Source organism: Agrilus planipennis, unplaced genomic scaffold (genome assembly GCF_000699045.2).
Source record: "Agrilus planipennis isolate EAB-ADULT unplaced genomic scaffold, Apla_2.0 scaffold11, whole genome shotgun sequence".
Classification (NCBI taxonomy): domain Eukaryota; kingdom Metazoa; phylum Arthropoda; class Insecta; order Coleoptera; family Buprestidae; genus Agrilus; species Agrilus planipennis.
Genome location: NW_020440736.1, coordinates 2,125,406 through 2,149,466, shown reverse-complemented (window position 1 = coordinate 2,149,466; position 24,061 = coordinate 2,125,406). Strand labels below are relative to the sequence as shown.

The 24,061-nt window shown below is 36.1% G+C and overlaps 3 protein-coding genes across 3 annotated transcripts in view; all 3 read left to right on the top strand.

Annotated features, from left to right (window-relative positions):
* Positions 1-5,078, top strand: LOC108733894 (trypsin-7-like). The gene is made up of 4 exons (XM_025979869.1): positions 1-43; positions 116-266; positions 3,177-3,594; positions 4,909-5,078. Exons 1-4 carry the CDS (start codon positions 1-3, stop codon positions 5,053-5,055), a joined length of 759 nt encoding a protein of 252 aa, XP_025835654.1. The 3' UTR covers positions 5,056-5,078.
* A 3,180-nt stretch (positions 5,079-8,258) lies between these two features.
* LOC108733895 (trypsin-7-like) lies at positions 8,259-13,147 on the top strand. The gene is made up of 4 exons (XM_018465245.1): positions 8,259-8,318; positions 8,391-8,574; positions 10,622-11,036; positions 13,001-13,147. The coding sequence occupies exons 1-4, from the start codon at positions 8,276-8,278 to the stop codon at positions 13,145-13,147; spliced, it is 789 nt and encodes a 262-aa protein (XP_018320747.1). The 5' UTR covers positions 8,259-8,275.
* A 6,829-nt stretch (positions 13,148-19,976) lies between these two features.
* Positions 19,977-24,061, top strand: part of LOC108733924 (trypsin-7-like) — a 5,728-nt gene continuing 1,643 nt past the window's right edge. The window contains exons 1-4 of the mRNA XM_025979868.1: positions 19,977-20,019; positions 20,067-20,134; positions 20,169-20,269; positions 21,553-21,970. Of these exons, the coding sequence (XP_025835653.1) occupies positions 19,977-20,019; positions 20,067-20,134; positions 20,169-20,269; positions 21,553-21,970 (630 nt within the window). The remainder of the gene's footprint in view (positions 20,020-20,066; positions 20,135-20,168; positions 20,270-21,552; positions 21,971-24,061) is intronic.

Here is a 24,061-nt window from a genome sequence, read left to right as displayed (position 1 = left end):
ATGAAGGTGTTCCTGCTTATAACTTTAATTTCCCTTCTTCTCGGTAAGTGTAATTACGTATCATGTACCTTTTGTTTGAATTCAAATTTAGTTAAGTGATTTACGTTGTTGGTAGGAATCGGGGCCCTCCCTGGGCAATTTGATATCGCTGAAGGCGAAGTGAGGATTGTCGGCGGAAACGCATCGACTATAGAACAATTTCCGTACATTGCACAGCTACATCTTGATAATGAATTTGCGTGTGGGGCTTGCATTATTTCACCAAAGTGGGTTCTCACCGCAGGACATTGTACTTATGAGTATGTAAATGACAAAACAGTTAAAGCACATTGATACAAAGGGACATTATGAATAATTACATTATAATTTATACATGGCCCACTAATAGATTTCATTATTGGAAACTATTTCTCCTTCAATTCATCATCATCATGATAAGGTCGTCAGTCCTAAGACTGGTTGGACACGCATCTCCATTCTTTCCTATCCTGAGGCAATCTTCGAATTTCCTAAAGCTAGAAAAAAAAATCGGTTGTCTGTAAAGTCGGTTTACTGACGATAGTTGAACGTGACAAAGTCATAAAAAAATACTGATGGAGTGGTTTCATTTTTCAAAAGAAAATTTTAATTTTATTTGTTTGATACATATTTTATGTGGATATAGAGAAGGAGGTAAATGGAAATCACAATTGAATTGATCAAGTTACATTTATTTCTACCCATAAATACAATTATGTCAATTTTTATTTATTTTTTTTTCCAATGTACATAGTTTTTACAAGTATGAATGTGCTTTGAGTAATTGTTTTACAACTTTTATTTACAACTTTTAAACATCATTAAAATTTTTGTAACTCTAGCTTCAATTCGACAATATATCTGAACATATATTCAATATCGAAAGAATCATTACCTTTATCGCCGCAATTATCGTTGTTATAAACAATTGACACCACATTCACTTTTCACTGCACTTCACACTTGACGAAAACATGTAAATGTATTATTGTATAGCAGCTGTCCACGCGGACGCATCGCTCACTCAAGTAGGAGAGAGACAGATGTCGAACGCTGCCGAACGCGGAGGCCGATTGTGCCTCTTTGTCGCACGTTCCGCGCTCTCGCTTGCACTTCAAGCTTTAAATGGAACGCATCAGAGCGAGGTAACGCCGCATGAGTCATGTTTTTTCGTGCGTGCAGCCGGCTCCATCGAATTATAAGACGTTGTCACGTCAAAAAAAAACTTTTGGGTGTTTCATTCCCACCCGGACTATGCCGGAAGGTAGGGCGGAAGGCCGTCTTTTTTTCAGGAATCGTGGGAATGGGTTGGTGGTGGTTCGGGTGAGAAAGATGAGACGGACGAAATGAAGACAGAAGAGAATGAAAGATGTGGAGTGGAATATTACTGCCTCAGTATTTGCCTAGGTGATCCAAGGAAACCACAGAAAAACTTGGACCAAGGCAGATGGACCCGGAATAGAACCGGCGTCCTCCCGAATGCTAAGCAATGGTCTAAACCTCTAGGCCATGCCGCTCGGTTTAAAGCTAGAGCAACCCATATCCTTAACTACAGTCGAACCTGGATAAGTGAGAAAACTCTATAAGCGACAAAAATAGTCAGGTCCCGTCATTTTTAGCCCCGAAAACCTTTATGAGTGACAGTGTGAGTACCTCTTTTAGAGAGAGTCATTTTTTGCTTCTTGACCTCTATAAGTGACAGTTTCTTACTCTAGACCTCTGTAAGCGAGACTATTTACAATCACTAGACATGTGTAGCACACTTGTGCGCTTGTTCCTACCTGCTCATGGTAGGTACTCATCCTCAACATTTGGTTTCAGTTGATAACAACCATTGGAAAAAGTACGTTAGACGTTGTTCCCTTACAATGTTGAAGCGAAAAATTAAAGTGATTTCATTTTTTATAAAATTTATGAAATTGAAAAACATATTCAAAATTGTAAAAGGGATACCCAGGAAAAATTAACTGATTTCTTTAAATAAATAAAATACGTACCTACTTATAGCAAAATGTATATATACTTATGTATTACCTATTTCCTAACGCTCTAGCACCCTGTTTATGTTCGATTTTTGTTATCCTCTATAAATGAGAAAACTCTATGAGTGAGAATAATATTCGGGTCCCTTGGATTCTGGCTTACACAGGCTTGACTGTATATTACTGTTCGTAAATAGTTAAGGATGTGGGAAGTACCTAGTTTCAGGATGTGCGAGGATTGGCCTGANATAAATGAGATAACTCTATGAGTGAGAATAATATTCGGGTCCCTTGGATTCTCGCTTACACAGGTTTGACTGTATTTGCAAACAGTAATCTAATCTTGGTCTAGCTCTACCCCTCCTAACTTCCGTTTCTGCCTCTCATATGTCTCTAACTAGACCTTCATGCCCGAGAAGGTGTCCTACTAACCAATCTCACCTATTTCCTATTGACTTCTCTTCTTGAGTCCTCTGTTCTCTTACTCTTTCTAATATCTCTTCATTTCTAACCTTCTCTATATCCACGGCATCCTCATCATTCGCCTGTAACACTAGATTTCGAACGCTTCTAACCTTTTCTTTTCCGCCGTGCCCACTGTCCATGTTTCGCACCCGTACATCGCGGTGCTCCAAAAATACATCTCTAATAACCTTTTTCGTTCAATTGAAAGCATAAAATTTATTACTCTTCAAAACTTCATAGACCATATTTCCCCTTCCTCCTCTAAATGAGTATATTTAGTTAAATTAAAATACAGAACAACACCGAGCGGCATGACTTAGAAGTTTAGGCCATCGCTTAGCATTCGGGAGGACACCTGTCCTGGTCCAAGTTTTTTTGTGGCTTCCTTGGATCACTTAGGCAAATGGTGGGGCACTAATATTCCATAAATAATATTTCATTCTCTTCTGTCTTCATTTCGTCCGTCTCATCTTTCTCACCCCAACCATCACCCATCCATTCCGACAATTCCTGGCTGAAGAAGGCTTTCCGCTCTACCTTCCGGCGTAGTCCGAAGGGACTGCCCGTCCCCCAGCATTACTGACTGGTGGGAATAAAACACCCAAAAGTTTAAAGTATTTCATTATAGTTGTTGCAATTTTAATTATTCTTGGGTTTATATCTGATCTGAAATTGAGAAGGCTTGAGTACCAATTATTTTGTTGTTTGCAGGTATATGGAAAATATAGACAACATTATATTACATGTCGGTACTACTAAATTTGATCAAACAACAACTGAAGCAATTACTCTAGCAAAAGTATACATTCATCCCATGTACAACGACACAACGTTAGACTACGATATAAGCATTCTCCTTCTGAATAAAGATCTTGTATTTGGAAAAAGAATTAGTTCAGTTCCTTTGCCACCACCCAATGTAGTTTTACCTGCGGGAACTAAAGCTATCGTTGCTGGTTGGGGTATTTTAATTTCTCGAGGTAACCTTCCGACGAAATTGCAGGCAGTAGCCTTGCCCATTATTTCCAATGAGGAATGTGCTCGTCGTTACGTCGACAGTGACGAAACTTGGGTTTTTGATAGAAATCTATGCGCTGGTTATGAACAAGGAGGAAAAGACGCGTGTGACGTAAGTACATACATAGGAAATTAGATATTTCCCATGATAAGAAAGGGTGTAAAATAGTTAAGGTAAAACAGCTTCAAATTCAAACCGAATATTTGAACTTTCGAACAATTTAATAATTTTCAACGAGTCCCTTTATCGATGAAAGTGCTGGACGTGCATCGTGAACAAGTCGATATCCTTAATAAAAAAGAATCTTATGGAACACCACTCAAACAGTAGGTAGGCTTGGTTAGGTTAGGTGTGGGAACACTCGGTATAGCGAAAAACATTATTGTTGTGTATCAATTAAGTGTCTACATTTGTGCTGACTTAGTTAGGTCGCGACACACTGCGACTAACTAGGTCAACGACAAATACACACACAGATGTATTGTGCTGAAATGTTCCTTACCATATAAAACCATGTAAATAATTTAGTATAAATAGCCTGTAAATATTTCAATAAAATTAGTCTAACACCAGGCTCACTATNATGAGATCCAAAAAGATCGAAATCGCGATCCGCGTCTGGCAGTTTCGACAGAATACAGACCACTTCGAATTATTTTATACGTATTTATTAGTAAATATAATCACATATTTTTGAATAACCACTTAGATACTTCTATTATTCGGATCAAAATATATACAACTGTTGGATTTGTTACCGGAAATGTATAAAATCTAGGAATTGTATACAATTCATAAGAAATGTACACAATTTCGAGGCTATTTAGCAAATGTATAAAATATTGTTCCAAAGATTTTTTAATGCACGCGTAATGTATACATTTCCAAGGATATGTATGAAATTCCGATATTGTACCAGGAAATGTATAAAACTAATGCCATCTGTGAATAAAATACTCTAACTCTTAATACAATATTTGGTGACTTATGACATAAAATAGGCAATAATACGACAGGCTGCTTGGAGATGTATGCCATTGTCTGGTTAGATTGGCGTTTATTCAATGTTGCCCGCCGAAGGAGGCCTGATATTTTATTCACAGAAAGCATTAGTTTATTTTTTTATAAATGTATACATTTTCCAGGATATGCGTGTATTAAAAAATATTTAAAACAATATTTTATACATTTTCTAAATAGCCTCGGAATTGTATACATTTCCTAGGAATTGTATACAATTCCTGTATTTCATACATTTCCGGTAACATATCTAAACATACACATACAATATGCTTGTAATCGTTTTTTCTCAGATTGTTGTTTTCAATATTTTTTTAACTATTCATTTTTATGTTATAATTGCGTAGATGCTAACACGTTGTGCATCAGTTATGTATTGCAAATCAGAAGTATGTTCCGTTGCAGGGAGATTCTGGAGGGCCATTGACAGTGGACGGTGTACTTTATGGGTTAGTTTCTTCTGGTATTGGTTGCGCTGATGGCAGATATCCCGGAACCTACACTAGTGTTTCAAGTCTGCGCTCCTACATAGCATCAGTTACAGGACTTTGATTGCATGGGCTTCATAACGTAGTTTTGGGGGTGTAATTCATTATAATCAATAAAAAGCTCTTAATTTTACAATGTATATTTATTTAAAAGGCATTTAAACCCATAGCAACATAGTTTACCGAAATAAAAAATACCGATTTACAAAACTTTGTTTAACATATAAAATACAACACTCAATAGTTCTAGGGTTTTGAGATTCCTTAAATACACTATATAGGGGGCGCAATTCGTGATACGTCGTTTGAACACAGAAAACTTTTTTGTTAATCGCACTTTTAAATTTAGAATAACGTGCCAGCTACAAAGGAACTTTATCAATATACTGGCAGCGAAACGCGGCGTTGTTTGGGTTAAACTACATCGCATGTTTAATGGTATATAAAATATTTAACGATCCACTTTTTAACGTAGATAATATAGATTTCTATCGTAGATATTGAGAAACTTACCCCCGGTTTTCTGGCCGCTGATCAACGTAAACAATTTGTTTAAACTGATTAGAGCCAATCGCGTTCCGCTATTATTTAAAATAGGAGCACGTGAAAGGCTAATTTCAGTTGAACCAATTTGTTAACTTTCATCATCGCCCAGGAAATCGGCCCTTAGTAGTCACTGAATTTCGGTTTATATACCATAATACATCGAAATTTCTAGTACCAGAATATTCAACAATGACAGCTTGTCCTATTTTTTTATGTTTTCGATCGCTCTAGAATGTTGCAGAACACAAAATTATTCTCGAAAATGACAGACCACCCTGTACCTTTATAAAATTTCTTGATAATAGTAGATCGCTTTGGAATATTCCAGAATATTTGGACAAAATCTAGGAAATTCTAAAAATGCTTGATAATTAATTGCGGACATTTGAAACTTTCCAGATATTTTTAGAACTTTCTGGAACATTCCATATCGATTTTAACAGTTGCACACAATTTGAACTTTCTAGATCATTCCAAAAATTTTTAGAACATTCTAGATCGATTGTAACAGTTGCACACATTCTGGAGTTTTCTGGATCGTTTCAGAAATTTTTAGAACTTTCCAAAAGGTCTCATAAGTTAGGAAAGGACAGATGTATATTTTTTCACATTTTCGCCACCCACAACCACCCACTTCCACCCACCACGACTAAACTCCCTTACTTTCAGCAGGAAACCAAGGGGTATTTATCACCCCAACGGGAAGTTGATAGGAGTTGGCGGTAATAGAGAAAACCCTGTCTTTACGTAAGCACATTAGCATTTTATATATATATTTAGATAGATTTAGATTATGTAGGTTTTTCCTCGACAGGTAAGGTCCGTCACGTTGGTCACCAGATGGGTAGATGGTTTTGTCATCCATGAACAATTTTGTGATTATAGTCACCTAGTCACTAACCAACCGACGGTTGCTCATCTCCGGGAAGGAAATGGAAAGGTTGGAAGTCGGAAGGGGATTAAGTTGGGAAAAGGGTTGCGTGTGGATATATATAGATTGAACATTTATACTAGCCTCGCTTTTCTACTTCCGGAGATTACCCTGGCAACTATTTTCATAAACAAGTATCAATATCTACTTTATCATGTCGCGGAAACTACATTAGAACAGAACTACCTACGTTTTAGTTACTCTAGCCGACTAGGAGTAGCGCTAGAGGTAGAAACCCACACATAAGTATAATCTCTCTTATCTATGCTTACTCCTCAATTGCTGAGAAGGCGTTACTCTTATCTATGGCGTTAGACGGGTCAAGCATCGGTAAGTCTCAGCAAGGCCTAAATAGAATCCAGGTTTTCTATATGTGTTTAACTTAAACTACTATCCATAATCTGTTGGCCTACATCTTTTAAGGTTTCCACCTGTACCTCATGTATACATGGTGCCTTATTATTTTGAAACTTTCTAATGCTAAGTTAAACCCGTTCCTCATTATGGGCTATCTTCACACTGTCGTCCTAGTGAAATACTTCTCTTAACTCGGGCAGTCCCTCCGGACTACGCTGGAAGGTACAGCGGAAGGCCCTCTTCAGCCTTCTTTCAGGAATCGTGGGAATGTGTGGGTGATGGTTCGGGTGAGAAAGATGAGACGGACGAAATGAAGACAGAAGAGAATGAAAGATTATCTGTGGAATATTACTGATCCAAGGAAACCACAGAAAAATTTGTACCAAGGCTGTCGTACCTGAAATCGAACCGGCGTCCTTCCGAATGCTAAGCAATGGTCTAGACCTCTGACTATACTAATAAATATATTGGACAAACTAGATTTAAGCTGATGCACGGTTTGGTAGAGAGGAAAAATCTAGTGTTGCCCTACATATTCTTACTATTTGTTAAAGGCATTTTGTCGTCAGTTATTCCTACTGAAGAACATAATATTAATATTAATAATCTTAAATTAGTTAGGGAAGTTAGGAATAATTGTTTACTAGATAGTTTTAAAAGTTTGTAATATACATTTATAAAAATAAACAAATTTTACTTAACAATGACAACGGTCCTATCCTTAGATCTCCGCTATTTAGTCTAGTTTAATTATTTTTGTTAATGTTGTCAAGGTCCACTGAGCATCAACCTTATTGTCACTGAGCCATGTTCCTTAACCTTAACAACTATTAGTATAAATAAGGATTAGTTCCCTTTTAGGTTTAGTTCACTTCAGTCCCTGAAGAAGGTACCTTGTTACCGAAAAGTGCTTCGGGCAACTAGTGTCATGTTTTGACATTGGAGTTTGAGATATTTCGTTTGTTTCTCAATAAATTCTACACAAATACAGCAAAACGAGTTCACGTCATTTACATATTTCGGAAGACATTTTAACGTTCAAGACACACAAAATACGTCGTTTCTCTAAAAAATGCGTACACGTCCCAAGTGACTGCTCTGCCGCTTCCCGTATATGCCCGATATCCTCCGCAATTGTTTATTTTTGTTTATCGTTACATAAAGTGTAAAGGCAATTTTTTTTATATAAATTGAATTTCTGGTTATTTTTCGATGCAAACAGTCAGACAATATTCATTAAACAACAGGCACAAAAAAGGCTTTTTTTTGTTGACTTGTGTGATCGATTAAAATTTTTTTATTTTTTATTTTTTCTTTTTCTTTATAAATTTGATATAAAATTAAACTCAAAAAGATTATTTTCATATAGCCTTGAAAAAACTTTTGGAATAAATACTACAAACAATAAAATAGCGATCAGTAGCATCCTGGTAGCGACTTACAATATATTATGAAGGTCCTCCTGCTTATAACTTTAGTTTCCCTTCTTCTGGGTAAGTGTAATTTAGCACCTTGTACCTTTTGTTTTAATTGAAATTTAGTTGAATGATTTATGTTGTTGTTAGGAATCGGCGCCCTCGCTGGACAATTTGATATCGCTGAAGATGAAGTGAGGATTGTGGGTGGAAACGCAACGACTATAGAACAATTTCCGTACATTGCACAGTTACGTATTGATAACCAATTTGAGTGTGGGGCTTGCATTATTTCACCAAAGTGGGTTCTCACCGCAGGACATTGTACTAATGGGTATGTAAATGACAAAACGGTTGAGGCACATTGGTACAAAGAGACATAATGATTTTACATTACTATTTATCCGCGGCCCACTGATTTTTTACATTACTAGCTTTTTCCCGCGGCTTCGCTCACAGAAATTAATATTGTTCCTACATAAAACCATTTAACTCCCAATTTACCCTTACAACGTTTTAATTTTATGTAATGTCGCCATCTTAGATTTCAAATACAAACGTACCAACAACATGTCATCCTTAAGGGTTGATTTTTAAAAATTGCCAAAACACGTATTTGCTTAATTTCAACAATGAGCAACCTTCGATTAAATCCGAGTACAAATAAAATATACCCCATGGAAACGTTGCAACCTCTTTCATTTGATTAATAATATTAGATAGCATATATATAAAGTTTCAAGTAAATTCAACCACAAATAAAGTATGTCCCAAACAAAATTTGCAACACCTTTTTACCGCCCCCTTTGGAGGTTGAATTTTTTAAAATGTCGAGATAGTGAATAGAAATGTCAGTAGCGTTTTGTTATACCATTTTTAACAATGAACGGCTGGACTGACATTTTGACTGATAAATTTTTCGTTTTGCTGTCGGTTGTGCTTTCTTATACCACTTTTTTTCCACGGGAACGGGATAAAAAGTATCTTATGTCCTTCTCCTGGTTCTAAGCTACCTCTCCACCAATTTTTAGCCAAATCGGTTTTTGAGTGTAACTAAAACGACTTTCTTTTATATATATTGGGATCCGTCAAATGGGCATACACCATCTGGTGGCAAAATTTATAACTCGAATGAGGGAAAAATTTACATAGGAACTGTGCACGCAAATTGTAAAATTGTTTCTTAAAATAATAAAACACGTTAAAAAAGTAAAAAATTTTTTGATGATGGAGTCGTCGAAGTTTTCTTCTAAAGTTAAATCAAATAAAAAGTTAATATGTTCAGTGAAAAGCTGCAGTAGCACTTCAGACATAGATCTTCACTCTTCACCTACAATACATTAACTACTTTCCAATAAAAACTAACCGTTTTATATATGTAAAAAATATATTCGGAAAATTAGAGAAAAAAGTAAACTAATAGAAGCTTGGATGAAAGCAGTAGGTATCAAAGAAGTGAATTCCGGAATAAAAATTTGTTCACGTCATTTTAATGCACATGATTATATTTCAGCAAGTATTTACCATCAGCCATAACCTTAATATTTAAAACTAGAATCATACTAAAATTATAAAGTGAGAAATTATTTATTCCTGTGTAATTGATTTAACACAATTCTAATGATACGATATAAGTATTTTGAGGTTAAGAACCTACCTGCTGCAATACAACAAAGTTGCAATAATGTGTTTGCAACGTTCTCTTAAATCGGTTTTGCACGTGCAAGTCATTGATATGATATTGCTTAAATCACCCAGAATCACCTCACCAATTATATAACGTGAATCACTTTTTAAATCCGAAGTAAAAAGTAGACAGTAAACTTGACGGAATTTGAAGGCTAGCTTCCGGATTTGTTATTTCCGAATTTTATAATGTGATTGGCATTAAAAGCACGCTCACCTTCAACGAAATTTCCTTTCCGAGGCTTTGTGTCAGCCCAATCACATATTGTGTCAACACTTATCATTTTATCGTAATTTAAAAACTTGGAATTTGCACGGTACACTATAGGAACTACGATAAATTTTCCCTAATCGGCGCTATTTGACGGATCCCAATAGATTAGGATCTATTTTTCGCTCAATTAGGAACCTTAAATTTATTATCCTTCAAAACTTCTCGCTCCCCCCTCCGAACGAGCATGTTTATTGAAATTAAAATTGAAAACAACCCAGTGAGTAGCAATTTCCGAGGTATCTGTCGCTCAATAACAATCTGACCTCAACTTGCTCCAGCGTCCAACGGGCATTTTAATTACCTAGTGAAGGCTACTTCCACAGGGCTGCAATTTTAATTACTAATGATTTTATATTTACATTGTGCAGTTGAAGAACCAAAATCAAGGAGGTTTGAGTACCAATTATTCTGTTTTTCGTAGGTATACGGAACTTATAGAGAACATTACATTACGTGTAGGTGCTACCGAGTTTGATCAAACAGCAAACGAAGCAATTACTCTCGCAAATTTGTACATTCATCCCTTATACAATGAAACAACACAGGACTACGACATAAGCATTCTCCTTCTGAATAATAATCTTGTATTTGGAAATAAAATTAATTCAATTGCTTTACCACCACCCAACCTCGTTTTACCTGCGGGAACGTTAGCTACCGTCGCCGGCTGGGGTACTTTAACTTATCTAGGAGCCCTTCCGACACAATTGCAGGAAGTCACGGTGCCCATTATTACCAATGAGGAATGTGCTCTTCGTTACAATGACACCAACACCTATATTTCCGATAGAAATTTGTGTGCTGGTTATGACCAAGGAGGAAGAGACACCTGTAGTGTAAGTAGAGAAATGGCATTGAAGCAAATTTTATTATAATATAAAAAATATTGAATATAATATTTTCGTATCAAATTTTCACTGGGTAATTTCAAGGGGTGTCGAATATTTATTTTTTATTTTATTTTTGTCATACTTTCCATTTATAAAAGGAGATGTGCGTCAATTAAAAACCAACAGCGTTAGAAACGAATGTTATTGGATCTTTAAATTGTCAACGAGGAAACAAAAAGAAACATAAACGCGAAAGAAGGATAATTGTATTCAAATTGTAATTACATTCATCTACACTTATATATCAAACTTTCTAACCAGATCCAGACTCTAATACCGATTGGCTAATCTTTTTGTGTGTACTTCAAAGTTGTTTCCAGTAGAACTGGTATAGAATAAAATTAATAACAAGTATTGGTTACTCAAAAAAAAAAACTTAAAAACTTTTGGGTGTTTCATTCCCACCAGGCAGTAATGCAGTAAACCAACAGTGGAAATTCGAAATATTCAAAAACCATATGAATTAGGAATTAAATTTGGAAATTTCAAAATGTTTGGGAAATTTGGGATGATATTTGCGGAATCATGTTTCCAGATCAATATTTAGTGGGATTATCTATAACCGAATTATTTATTTTAGAAATTACTAACATATTCGTTCTCCCGGTGCTCTCCATATGCCGATCTCCGGTTTCCATGAATTTTTATGTTAGATGTAAGCTTCCACAGATGGTAACGTAGTCAAGCTTTTCAGGGATTTAATTATTTCGTTGGCATTCAGGAATTTTTGTTTGGATAAAATTTTATTAGCTTGAATCAGTCATTATGTTGACCAAAGCATACACGACTGTTGGATCCAAACATCTACTGATTTCTTCAGCGCATTCATAATATTTTTCCTCAAACTCAATTGTTTCGATACTATCGTCTACATCTGTATCTTCCACCAATTCGATTTCTAATTGAACGTTTTGGAAACTGTTAAAAATTCTATCTAAATTGGCCTTTCGGACATGAATTGAATTAAAATCATCACTATTAAACTCAAGTACAAAGTTCTTGAGTGTAGATAGTTGTGCTTTAAGCACGCCCCGTTGTTTTTTAAGCTGTTTTGACTGATCAGATATTTTGAATAGATTTGAAATTGAAGCAACGTTTGGGAAATAATGATAAGTTAATAAAGAGAAGACGATTCAAAAACTCACCCTGTGTTTTCCACAATATGTATGCGAACGCCCCTGATCTTCTGATGCGATGATTGCTATTTGGATTCCAAAGTCCACTGATGCGATGATTGCTGTATATGATTTAATTCACTGTTCGGTTTCGACTACGTCGTGAATTCTTCCTGAAGATACTCCAATTCTGTACCAATTTTCGTACACAAGCTGCTGCAATGTTAAATCTAGATTTTTGATGCAAAATCCTTCCTTTTTGTTTAATTCGGTTCGCGAAATACAATGCCCTTGAACTACAGCTCGTGAACGACGAATGTTCAAAATTATCCGGCTCGAAGGACCAATGTTTAGGCGTGAACTAATTTTTGTAAAACAGTGACAAAATTCACCTTGAAGCTGCACTGGCCTTCACACGCCAAATTAATTTTATGTGACTAGTTGTATGTTTAGATCATGAGAACTGGAGTACATTAGGGCGCATTCATATTCTAAATTTCGTGGCGATTTACGTTCGCAACGAAGGCGAATCAAGCGTTTTAGTGATGATACCACGTGAGCAGTTCCGCAAATGATCGACAAAATGCAGATATTTACTATGGCCTATTCATTAACAGTATCCTTGATGACTATAAAGATCATTCGTAAGGTCAGCTCTCATTGCGAACGCAAAACGTCATATTCTTATTTCCATTTCTTTATTGAAATACCGTCTTAAACCAGTTGTTCTTACGCAATGCAATTTATTAAGTGTTGCATCAGTTTTGTGCTGTATCAGAAAATATTTTCCTTTAGGGTGATTCTGGAGGACCACTGACAGCGAACGGTGTACTTTATGGAGTGGTTTCTGGCGGTATTGGTTGTGCTGATGCCAAATATCCGGGAACCTACACGAATGTTTCAAGTGTACGCTCTTTTATCACATCAGTTACAGGACTTTGATAAAACGTACTTTTAAGTGTGTAATTCGTTATAATCAATAAACTACTGATATTACAATGTATACTTACTTAGAGTACGAGAATTTTCAGGATTTATGTTTTCCAGCATGTTTTAAATTAGTCCACCTAAGGAGTATTACTTTAATACGTTTTTATGTAATTCAATAACAAAAAAATGGTCAATTTTTTTCGCTTCCGTTTATTTTTCCAAGTGCTTAAGAAACCGTAAACTATCAATAACTACAAGGAATTAGATTTAATACATAATAATACTCACTCTTAATTAAAAATTAATTCTTGTTCATTTACCGTAATATAACCAAAAAATTAATTTAGCACTATAATATAGTGAATATACATTACAGTATAATATATGAGATGACGGTCACTAACAGCTGACTGTAATACCGATATGCGCATACGCGCCTTTCTATTCTCACAGCCTATCGCTTCGCAAGACGAAACGTTGCAAAACGTGTCGTTTCATGGCCTTGACATTTTACTCTCATCAAGCCCAAAGAACTTTCACTTCAAAAAACTATTACATTCTTTTTTATTACAAATACTGCATCATTTCTTATCAATATTGAGATAACATTAATTCTCATCGAATAAAACACTCAACTGTCTCATTATTCTAAACTAAAAAAATTTAAGAAAATGAAATACCACATATATACATATTTTTTGTCATAAAATCCACTACATTTTAATAAAAGGAATTATATTTTTGCATACTTCGAAAAATATTATCTACTAATACTGCATATCCCTGACTGGGTTCATTGAGACGAGATTTCAAACAATTAAATGGAACTACTAAATCGACCGTATTTTACACATCACAATTAGTTACTGATTTTTTATGCTTTCTGTTAATTTTTTGTAAACGTTTCTAAAAATGCAGTACATTCCAGAAAAACATTTTAATTTCATATTTGAATGATATCAATTACTTTATTGATATTTTGCTTTCTCCGAGTCTCATTTTTTGTGCTTAATAAAAATTATATGTATGTTCAAATAAAACCAGCAAAAGAAAATAGCAATTGATGTCGCTACGCATCGTTATTGTAATAACAAAAAAAAATAACAAAACATTCTGCAAACAGTTCTAATAATANTGAAGAGTGAAGATCTATGTCTGAAGTGCTATTGCAGCTTTTCACTGAACATATTAACTTTTTATTTGATTTAACTTTAGAAGAAAACTTCGTCGACTCCATCATCAAAAAAATTTTTACTTTTTTAACGTATTTTATTATTTTAATAAACAATTTTACAATTTGCGTGCACAGTTGTGTTTGTTACAGATATGCGTATGCGCGCCTTTCTATTCTCATAGCCTATCGCTTCTCGAGACAAAATGTTGCAAAACGTGTCGTTTCATGGCCTTGAGATTTTACTTCCATCAAGCCCAAAGAAGTTTCACTTCAGAAACTTTCCTTTCTTCAGTATAGAAAAAAAAACAGTCAATAGTTTTAGATTTTCGAGATTCCTTAACTACATTATATAGCAATATGTTTTAACCAGTGATACACCAATGTGCTCAGGACAACATCAGCATCTTAAAAATATAACAAAAGCAATTTTCCTTGAAAAAACTACCTCTTGTCCATGCCGTCACCATACGGGAGCTTTCAGAACAACTACAAAGACAATGATACAAGAACTGATTGATTAAAACCCAAGCCTGAAACATAATGGATATATTGTAGATAGCTCGTTGTCTGCAGAAAATGGAGAAAGGATGTTTCGTTCCGTGAGCACGCCTAGACTCATCAGTAAGACTGACGACGTGCTATCGGCCTTAGACACCTGGAGATCTGTAGGATGTGTAGCGCGAACTGGCACGAAACAGGCTGTTAGCAACAGCATTTCCCACCCAGTTTCGAAGAGAGTGAAGGAAGAGAGACGATATCGAAGATGTTGAGTCGGAAGGCGAGAAGGGCAAAGTTGAGAAGTCGTCATGGATCTCCGAATTCTTCACGCTCTCTTTTGAGAGATGCTGAGCGCGTTGGTGTGCGTGTGCGCCATGGTCGTCGAGATGCGAAGAGAGATTCAAGCGCGATGGTGGAGAAACTGCGTTTGTGGGATTAGCAACGTTTGCGTATACCCAGCGTGGAGGATGTGCAAATAGGGAGGCTGCGTTTTTTTGTTCGTTGACGGGGTCACCAATGTAAATATCTTCTTATCTACAGAAAAGAGAGAATATATTTCGTTGTGAGATAGGGGTTATAAATGAAGAGATATTAGAAAGAATAGGAGAACAGAGGACCCTATGGAAGTTAGTAAGAAATAGGCGAGAAAGGATAGTAGGACACCTTCTCAGGCATGAAGGTCTAGTTAGAGGCATATTAGAGGCAGAAACGGGAGTTAGGAGAGGTAGAAGTAGACCTAGACTGGATTACTGTTCGTAAATAGTTAAGGATGTGGGATGTTCTAGACTTAGGGAAGTTCGAAGATTAGCTCAGTTTAGGACGGAGTGGAGGTGCGTCTCCAACCAGTCTTAGGACTGACGACCTTATGATGATGATTATACGAGATTTTTGAGATTAATCCATAGCTTTCATTATATCTGCCACTACTGTTAACTGATTAGTTCAAAAATTGGGAGTATATTATAAACATCACACCATAATCCACCGAGGAAATGCCCCACAACGCGAAGTCGACAGGGTATGAGGGATGTTTTTTAGGCAATTACCGTATTAACATAATTATAGACATCATTATCGATTTGGAGTTTTGGAAGTGTTTCTCCGGTGGATTGTGGTATATTTTTATCTATATGTGTAAATAAAGTTTACAATTATGTTAAAATACATAATAAGGGAGACATATAGATAATTTTCATTTTTCACCCCTGTATATATTTTTAATAAGGTATGACCGATATTTGCTTTTTCTAAGTTAAGACGTTTCTACCTTTTCTCTTCTTTATAATTTTGAATTTAACCACTAGGTTATCGTCGCCATCCGTATTTGCTCCTGAATAACTTCTACGAGTCCTTTAGTTGATTTTTATCTCTCTAAATTACCTGACATCTTTCACGTAAGACGCCTCGTAACGCGATGATCAAATCAACTATTCGCGACTGTTTAGCATAAAATTCTAGGCTATCCTCTGTAATTCTTATTGCCAAATCCAAAATGACCCGTTATTACATATACTCCTTCTTTACCTTCACCTACTATTACGTTGAAGCCTCCTACAACTAATTGGTTTTTCTGCCATCTGACTAAATTTAACACGTCTTCGATATTTGCATAAACCTTTTCTACGTTTTGATTATTGTCTGCACCATTACCGTTTTTAACAATTTCGAATATTAATTGAACATAAATATCCTGCCGAGTTTTTTGTAAGTGACTTCCTACACGTATCCTGCTTTCCTACACAATACAATTGCTACCCTCTACCCGTACTGTATGTATCATTCAAAAATCTTCACTCCGAAAGCCTCCGGCTTCTAGTCAGCGGACTTCACTAATACCTTCTATATAACAGGTCAATTGAAAAGTCCCCGGCCTAAAATAGTAAAACACATTTTTTTTGCAAAATTCGTTTCTTCTATTCAACATAATTCCCTTCAAGGGTGATACACTGATTATAGCGATCCTCCAACTTTTCGATACCATTTTTGTAGTACGATTTGTCCTTTGCTTCAAAATAGGCCTCAGTTTCGGCGATCACCTCTTCATTCGACGAAAATTTTTTCCCAACGAGCATTCTTTTGAGATCTGAGAACAGGAAGTAGTCGCTGGGGGCCAGATCTGGAGAATACGGTGGATGCGGAAGCAATTCGAAGCCCAATTCATGAATTTTTGCCATCGTTTTCACTGACTTGTGAGACGGTGCATTGTCTTGGTGAAGCAGGACTTTCTTTTTCTGCAAATGCGGTCGTTTCTCGGCGATTTCGTCCTTCAAACGGTCCAATAACGCTATGTAATAGTCGCTGTTGATGGTCCTTCCTTTTTCAAGGTAGTCAATGAAAATTATTCCACGCGCATCCCAAAATACAGACGCCATAACCTTGCCAGCCGACTGTTGCGTTTTTGCACGCTTTGGAGCGGGTTCATCGTGTGCAGTCCACTCCGATGACTGTCGATTGGACTTCGGAGTGAAATGATGGAGCCATGTTTCATCCATTGTCACATATCGACGCAAAAACTCGGGTTTATTACGCGTGATCATCTTCAAACACTGCTCTGAATCATCAACTCGTCGTTGTTTTTGGTCAAAAGTGAGCTCGCGCGGCACCCACTTTGCACAGAGCTTTCTCATACCCAAATATTCGTGAATGATGTGATGTATACGTTCCGTTGATATCTGTAGAGTGTCTGCTATTTCATTCAATTTCAATTTACGGTCATTCAAAATCATTTTGTGGATTTTTTTAATGTTTTCGTCCGTAACAGCCTCTTTTGGGCGTCCACTGCGTTCACCGTCTTCGGTGCTCATTTCACCACGTCTAAACTTAGCATACCAATCCTTGATGGTTGATTTTCCTGGGGCAGTGTCCGGAAATTCGTTATCAAGCCAAGTTTTTGCTTCAACTGTATTTTTTCCCTTCAAAAAGCAATATTTTATCAACACGCGAAATTCCTTTTTATCCATTTTTTTCACAATAACAAAAGTTGCTTCACTAAAAATGCTATAATTCACAAACTAATGATCCGACAGCCGTCAAATTTATAGACGCGTCTTTTGAAGGTTAGGACTAACTGAAAATCATATGGATTTAGTTCTGGTGCCGCCATCTATGTGTCAGGCCGGGGACTTTTCAATTGACCCTAGTATGTAAGTGTGGCCTATTCATTTCAATTTTTAAATTTTCGCATTTGCATTAGATATCTAACGTTCCATGCTTCGATTCGTGAAATACTACTATTACTTCTATTACACTCCTCAATGACAAGTAGTCCCCATCCGAAAATCCGAATGGGGGACTATTTGACTTCCGGTATCTTTTAGCCTAGCGGACGCCATCATTTGAGTTTCATTTTGTTGTACTCGGGATATCATATTGTGGTTGTTTCCCGTTGGTGTTATGTATCAGTGTCATACTTTGCCACCCTGTCGTCTTACATCGACTTCTCATAGTTGTATCAGATATTTTTGAACAAATCTTTATCCATTTGGATTCTCTTATTGCTTGCATCAAATCGCACAAATCCAAACACATACAGTTTGTCCACATTTCCGTGCTCATCATTGACATGTGTAGGATAATTTAGGGTGATATGGACGTATTGTTTTTAAGGTAGAATTTTATATAATTATTACAAAAAGAAATGAAAATCTGTTCTTTATTATTAATCTTTTATCAATCAACTTTGGTTTTACAGACTTAGGTGACGATTTATCAATTAACATTTTAGTAATTAAATTAAAAAAAAAAATAAGTCAGTGGCCATCTTATCCGAAAAATTTTCATTCTATTGTTTCATTTCAAAAGTCGCCCATCGGCCATTTTAGTCGCCGAGCCTTGTCAAAAGTAGCCTAAATGGCGATAAGTCGCCGCATCTGGCAACCCTGCCACTACCTCACTCGTAACATTGCGAAACTAATACAACTCCATCTCACAGGATGGCGCTGCCAAGAAGGGTCGCGCTCACACAACAAGTATTATTCTTATTATTAAATGAATTGCACAAGTCAACACGAATTTGGTGTCTGAGTTCTGTGTACCCGATTTTGATTTTTTATACCTAATTAATAAAAGAAATAATGTTTTTATCTAATAAAGTTTGTTTTTGTAGCTATTAGAATGAAATTTCAAGTTTTTAAGAAAATCGTTGGTGTTTTTTCTTTAAGTTATATATAAAAAGAAAACAAACATTGATTTATTCATTTATATCACTTTTATTTACTAAAGACAATAGAAATAAATTTATGAATACAAAAAAGATAACAATTAAGTTTAAAAAATGGATACTGTTGGTATTTCTTCTGTGTACGGATCAACTTTCTCGAATCAACCCCCAAATGTAATCTCCCATTATGTTTTCTTTGTACTAGCCCTGGTAACGTTGGTCTAAGTGAGTATGTAACATATGCCCAGGAAGGAAGGAACAACGTTCCCTTTGTTCAATCCTGACTGTATATATATGTATTTTTAATTCTATAGTTATGTGGGAATTCACACGAATATTTCATCCACGTTAACAACATGTTTCAGGCAATTTTGATGTCTTATTTCGTTCAGTTTATTGCCCTTCAGGTACCTTTGTCGGACCCCTTGGGTCAAAATATCTGTACTTGTTAATTATTACTAGCTTGGTACAGCCTGTCCACCTTCTCTCCCTTCAGGAGGTCTGTTTATGTATTTAAGTTAGTTTTAAGTTGTACAGAAAGCATTCTAGCAGTATCATTGTAGACGTTCACTTTGTTCATTTTAATTCCTTTGTAAATATAATAAATAGTTTAGCAGTTTCTAAATATTTCATTCCAATCTTTTAACGGTTAATATCCAAGAAACAAAATATAGAAATAGTTACACCGAAGTTCTTTTTTAAATGGACGTGTCGTCGGTACAGCCTTCTTGAAAAACCGAAAAGTGCTTCGGACAACTGAAGTGTCGTGTTTTGACGTTAAGGCTTTGAGCTATTTTGTTTGTTCTACAACAACCGCCAAAGTTTTTCCAATCTCCATTTCTATACCAAGTATTACCCATTAAATTCCAAGAACCACAAAAAAAATTATCTTCACATCGCCTCGTGATTACTTGATAAAATATTTGATACCGATACGAATACTATAAATATCAAAATAACATTCATTATCGTTGATGTCCTGGTAGCGACTTTTATTTATTTAATTTATTATGAAGGTTGTTCTGCTTATTACTTTAGTTTCCCTTCTACTGGGTAAGTGTAATTAGTACCTAGTACCTTTTGTTTAAATTGAAATTCAGTTAAGCGGATTACGTTGTTGTTAGGAATCGGGGCCCTACCTAGACAATTTGATATCGCTGAAGATGAAGTGAGGATTGTAGGTGGAAACGCAACGACTATAGAACATTTTCCGTACATTGCACAATTATGTCTTAATAATCAATTTGCGTGTGGGGCCTGTATTATTTCACCAAAGTGGGTTCTCACCGCAGGACATCTATGGGTATGTAAATAACAAAACACTTAAAGCACATTCGTACAAAGGGACATTATAATTAATAACATTACCATTTATCTGCGGCCTACTCATTGATTTAATTATTAGAATCTATTTCTCTTTCATTTAATCATAATATGAAGATTGGAAAAACTTTGGCGGTTGTTGTAGAACAAACAGAATAGCTCAAAACCCCAACGCCAAAACATGACACTGTAGTTGGACAACTACAGTGTCTTGTTTCTGTTTGTTCTTCATTTAATCATCATAAGGTCGTCAGTCCTAAGACTAGTTGGACACGCACTTCCACTCTTTCCTATCCTGAGCTAAACTTCGCATTTCCCTAAAACTGGAACAACCCACATCCTTAACTATTTGCGAACAGTAATGTAATCTCGATCTACCTCTACTCCTCCTAACTTCCGATTCGGCCTCTAATACATCTCTGGCTACACCTTCATGCCTGAGAAGGTGTCTTACCAACCTATCTCTCCTTATTGAATTCCATAGACTCCTCTGCTCCCCTATTCTTTCTAATACCTCTTCACTTCTAACCTTTTCTACCCACGTTACCCTTATCCTATAACACCACATTTCGAACGCTTCTAACCTTTTCTTTTCCTCCGCGTCCACTGTCCATGTTTCGCACCCATACATTAATAACATTACCATTTATCTTTGGCCTAGTGGTTGATTTCATTATTAGAATCTATTTCTCGTTCAGTTAGAAACGTAAAATTCATTATCCTTCAAAGAACGTCTTCTTGCTTTCCCTTCTCTAAACGAGCATGTTTAGTGAAATTAAAATACGAAAAAACTCAATGAGTAGCCGTTTCCAAGGTATCTATTGTCTGTAGTTCTTAGGCTCTCACGGTCGGCGTATATCGGTTCTGTGTTGTCCTCCAGGCTTTTTGGGAATAGTCCGTGGAATCTTACTTTTCCAAACGTTTCGCCGTTGTTTGCTGACGGCATCTTTAGTGGTGACTGGGCAGGTGCTGAGTCGTAACTGATCAGTCAGCACTGAAGATGTCGTAAGCAAACAATGGCGAAACGTTTGGGAAAAGTAAGATTCCACGGACCACGGCCAAAAAGCCCGAAAGAAAACACGGTATCGGTATCTATTGTCGTTTAATTACAATCTGACTTCCAATTGCCCCAACTTCCAAGAGACATTATAATTACCAAAGGTTTCATCCACGTGCTTGCAATTTTAATTACTTAAGACTGTATATTAACATTGTGCAGTTGAATCAAGGAGGTTTGAGTACCAATTATTCTGTTTTTCGTAGGTATAGGGAACTTATAGACAACATTACATTACGTGTGGGTGCTACCGAGTTCGATCAAACAGAAAACGAAGCAATTACTCTAGCAAAGTTATACATTCACCCCTTATACAACGATACAACGGTAGACTATGATATTAGCATTCTCCTGCTGAATAAAAATCTTGCATTTGGAAAAAAAATTAATTCAGTTGCTTTACCACTACCCAACGTTGTTTTACCTGCGGGAACCATGGCTACCGTTGTCGGTTGGGGAATGTTAACCGTTGAAGGTGCTCTTCCGACACAATTGCAGGTAGTAACGTTACCCATTATTTCCAATGAGGAATGTGCTCGTCGTTACGTCGGCAGTAACGATACCTGGGTTTTTGATAGAAATTTATGTGCCGGTTATCCACAAGGAGGAAAAGACGCTTGTAATGTAAGTAAAAAAGTATATATTTCCATTCCCATAAATATTTGAATTTCTGAACGATTCGGTAATTTTCAACAAGGTCCTTTATCGAATACTTATCGAACTAAATCCATGTAGAATAAAGAGAAGGTATTCTGCCGATGTGGATCCTGGACAAGTCGATATCTTTATTAGAAAAGGACCTTATCAAACACTATTGAATCCTAGGACACTAACAACTTTTTTGAAGTCAAAACTTCTTTAGCGACGTTGGGCACTTTTTGGCAGGGGAAAATGTTATGGGTTCGCGTCACCGACATGCTCACGACTGGCGCACGCGCAGCGGCCGTGTGCTGTAGGCGTTAGACGCTTTTTGGATGGGTGAAATCTAGTGCGTTGGCGTCACCGACATACTTGTAGCAGTATATCTGTAGCTATACAGCTACGACGATCGATGCGGTTTTTACGCGATACTTAGATAAATTTCAATCAAACGTTTTCATTTCTTACTTTAGTTACCATAAGCCTATTGTATTTTTTTGTAGAACACAATGAAATAATTGAAAGTACAAAAAGTCTAAGTATTGTTGAAATTAATGATGACAATGATGCAAACAATGTTAAAAATCAAGTACATTGAAATTTATGTAAATACATTTCAAATTATAAATTAAAATTATGTTACAAAAGTTTACTGATACCAGAATAACTATTTCATCACGTAGTGACTTTCTCATTCTACCTGCGGCTATCACTCGTAATCAAATTATTACTATGGTGTCACATAAATGCAGAGGTTGTCTTCGTTATTTTAGACTACGTTAGTTCATTCTTTTGATTTTCATGTGAATAAATTTTCTGATATTTTTAATCACATTTGGCAATTTACTTAAAAATAGTTGCATTAGTTAATAATGTAATGGATTAGGTATTATACAAGTTCATGTTTAATTCGTTGATGAAACCTCAGTGGTCGAAGAGAACCACTTCCAATTTTTTTACAGTTGTCAACGAATATTTGCAGCTAGGCAACATTTAGACTAACGAACAGATTTCTTTTAGTTTGTATGACACCAATGCTTATATAAAAAATGCACTTAATTATTCTACTTGAACAACTTTTTGATTGAGAAATATGTGTCAGTAACAAATTCCTTTTTGAGAATGAGGATGGTACTAATCCTACTAAAAAAGCCATTTAAAAATAGGTACCATGCAAAAAAAAAATAAAAATTAAAAGGAATACTCACCCCTAATTACCACAAATAATTTTATATGAGCGGACACGTGTTTCGCCCACTTCATACGTGGGCATTATCAACGCGAGACTGGTTCTAAAATTTACAATTCTAACTATTTATAGTGGCGAGGGTTGAAGACCGAAAGAAGAAATAATGGAAAGCAGATTACATAAGTTTGAGAGGAAAACTTGAATACGTTCAATGCCATTTGTAAAATGTTTTAGAAGTCAATCTTTTGGCCATGAAAAACAGCTCTACAAATGTATGCTTCGATAAACAAGTGAGGAATTAGATTTGGAGAGAATGTGTGTGTCAATAACCGTTAGTACAATTCGTAAGGCCTTTATGGCCCAGTTTTATGTACAAAACGTATGCTTCATAACAACCTACCTAATCTGGGAAAAGGGGGGAAAAACAGTGAACGAGCGTGTTCAATACCCGCATTTCAAAGGCCTATTGGGCCTGTCTTTTACTGCGTATGCTTCAACAAACGAAAACTGTAAGGGAGAAGGTTTTCGTTTGTTGAAGCGTACGCAGTAAAAACAGGCCCAATAGGCCTTTGAACTGTGGGTAATGAACACGCTCGTTCACTGTTTTTCCCCCCTTTTCCCAGATTAGATTTTGTACATAAAACTGGGTCATAAAGGCCTTACGAATTGTACTAACGGTTATTGACACACACATTCCCTCCAAATCTAATTCCTCACTTGTTTATCGAAGCATACATTTGTAGAGCTGTTTTTCACGGCCAAAAGATTGGCTTCTAAAGCATTTTACAAATGGCATTGAACGTATTCAAGTTTTCCTCCCAAACCTATGTAATTTGTTTTCCATTATTTCTTCTTTCGGTCTTCAACCCTCGCCACTATAAATAGTT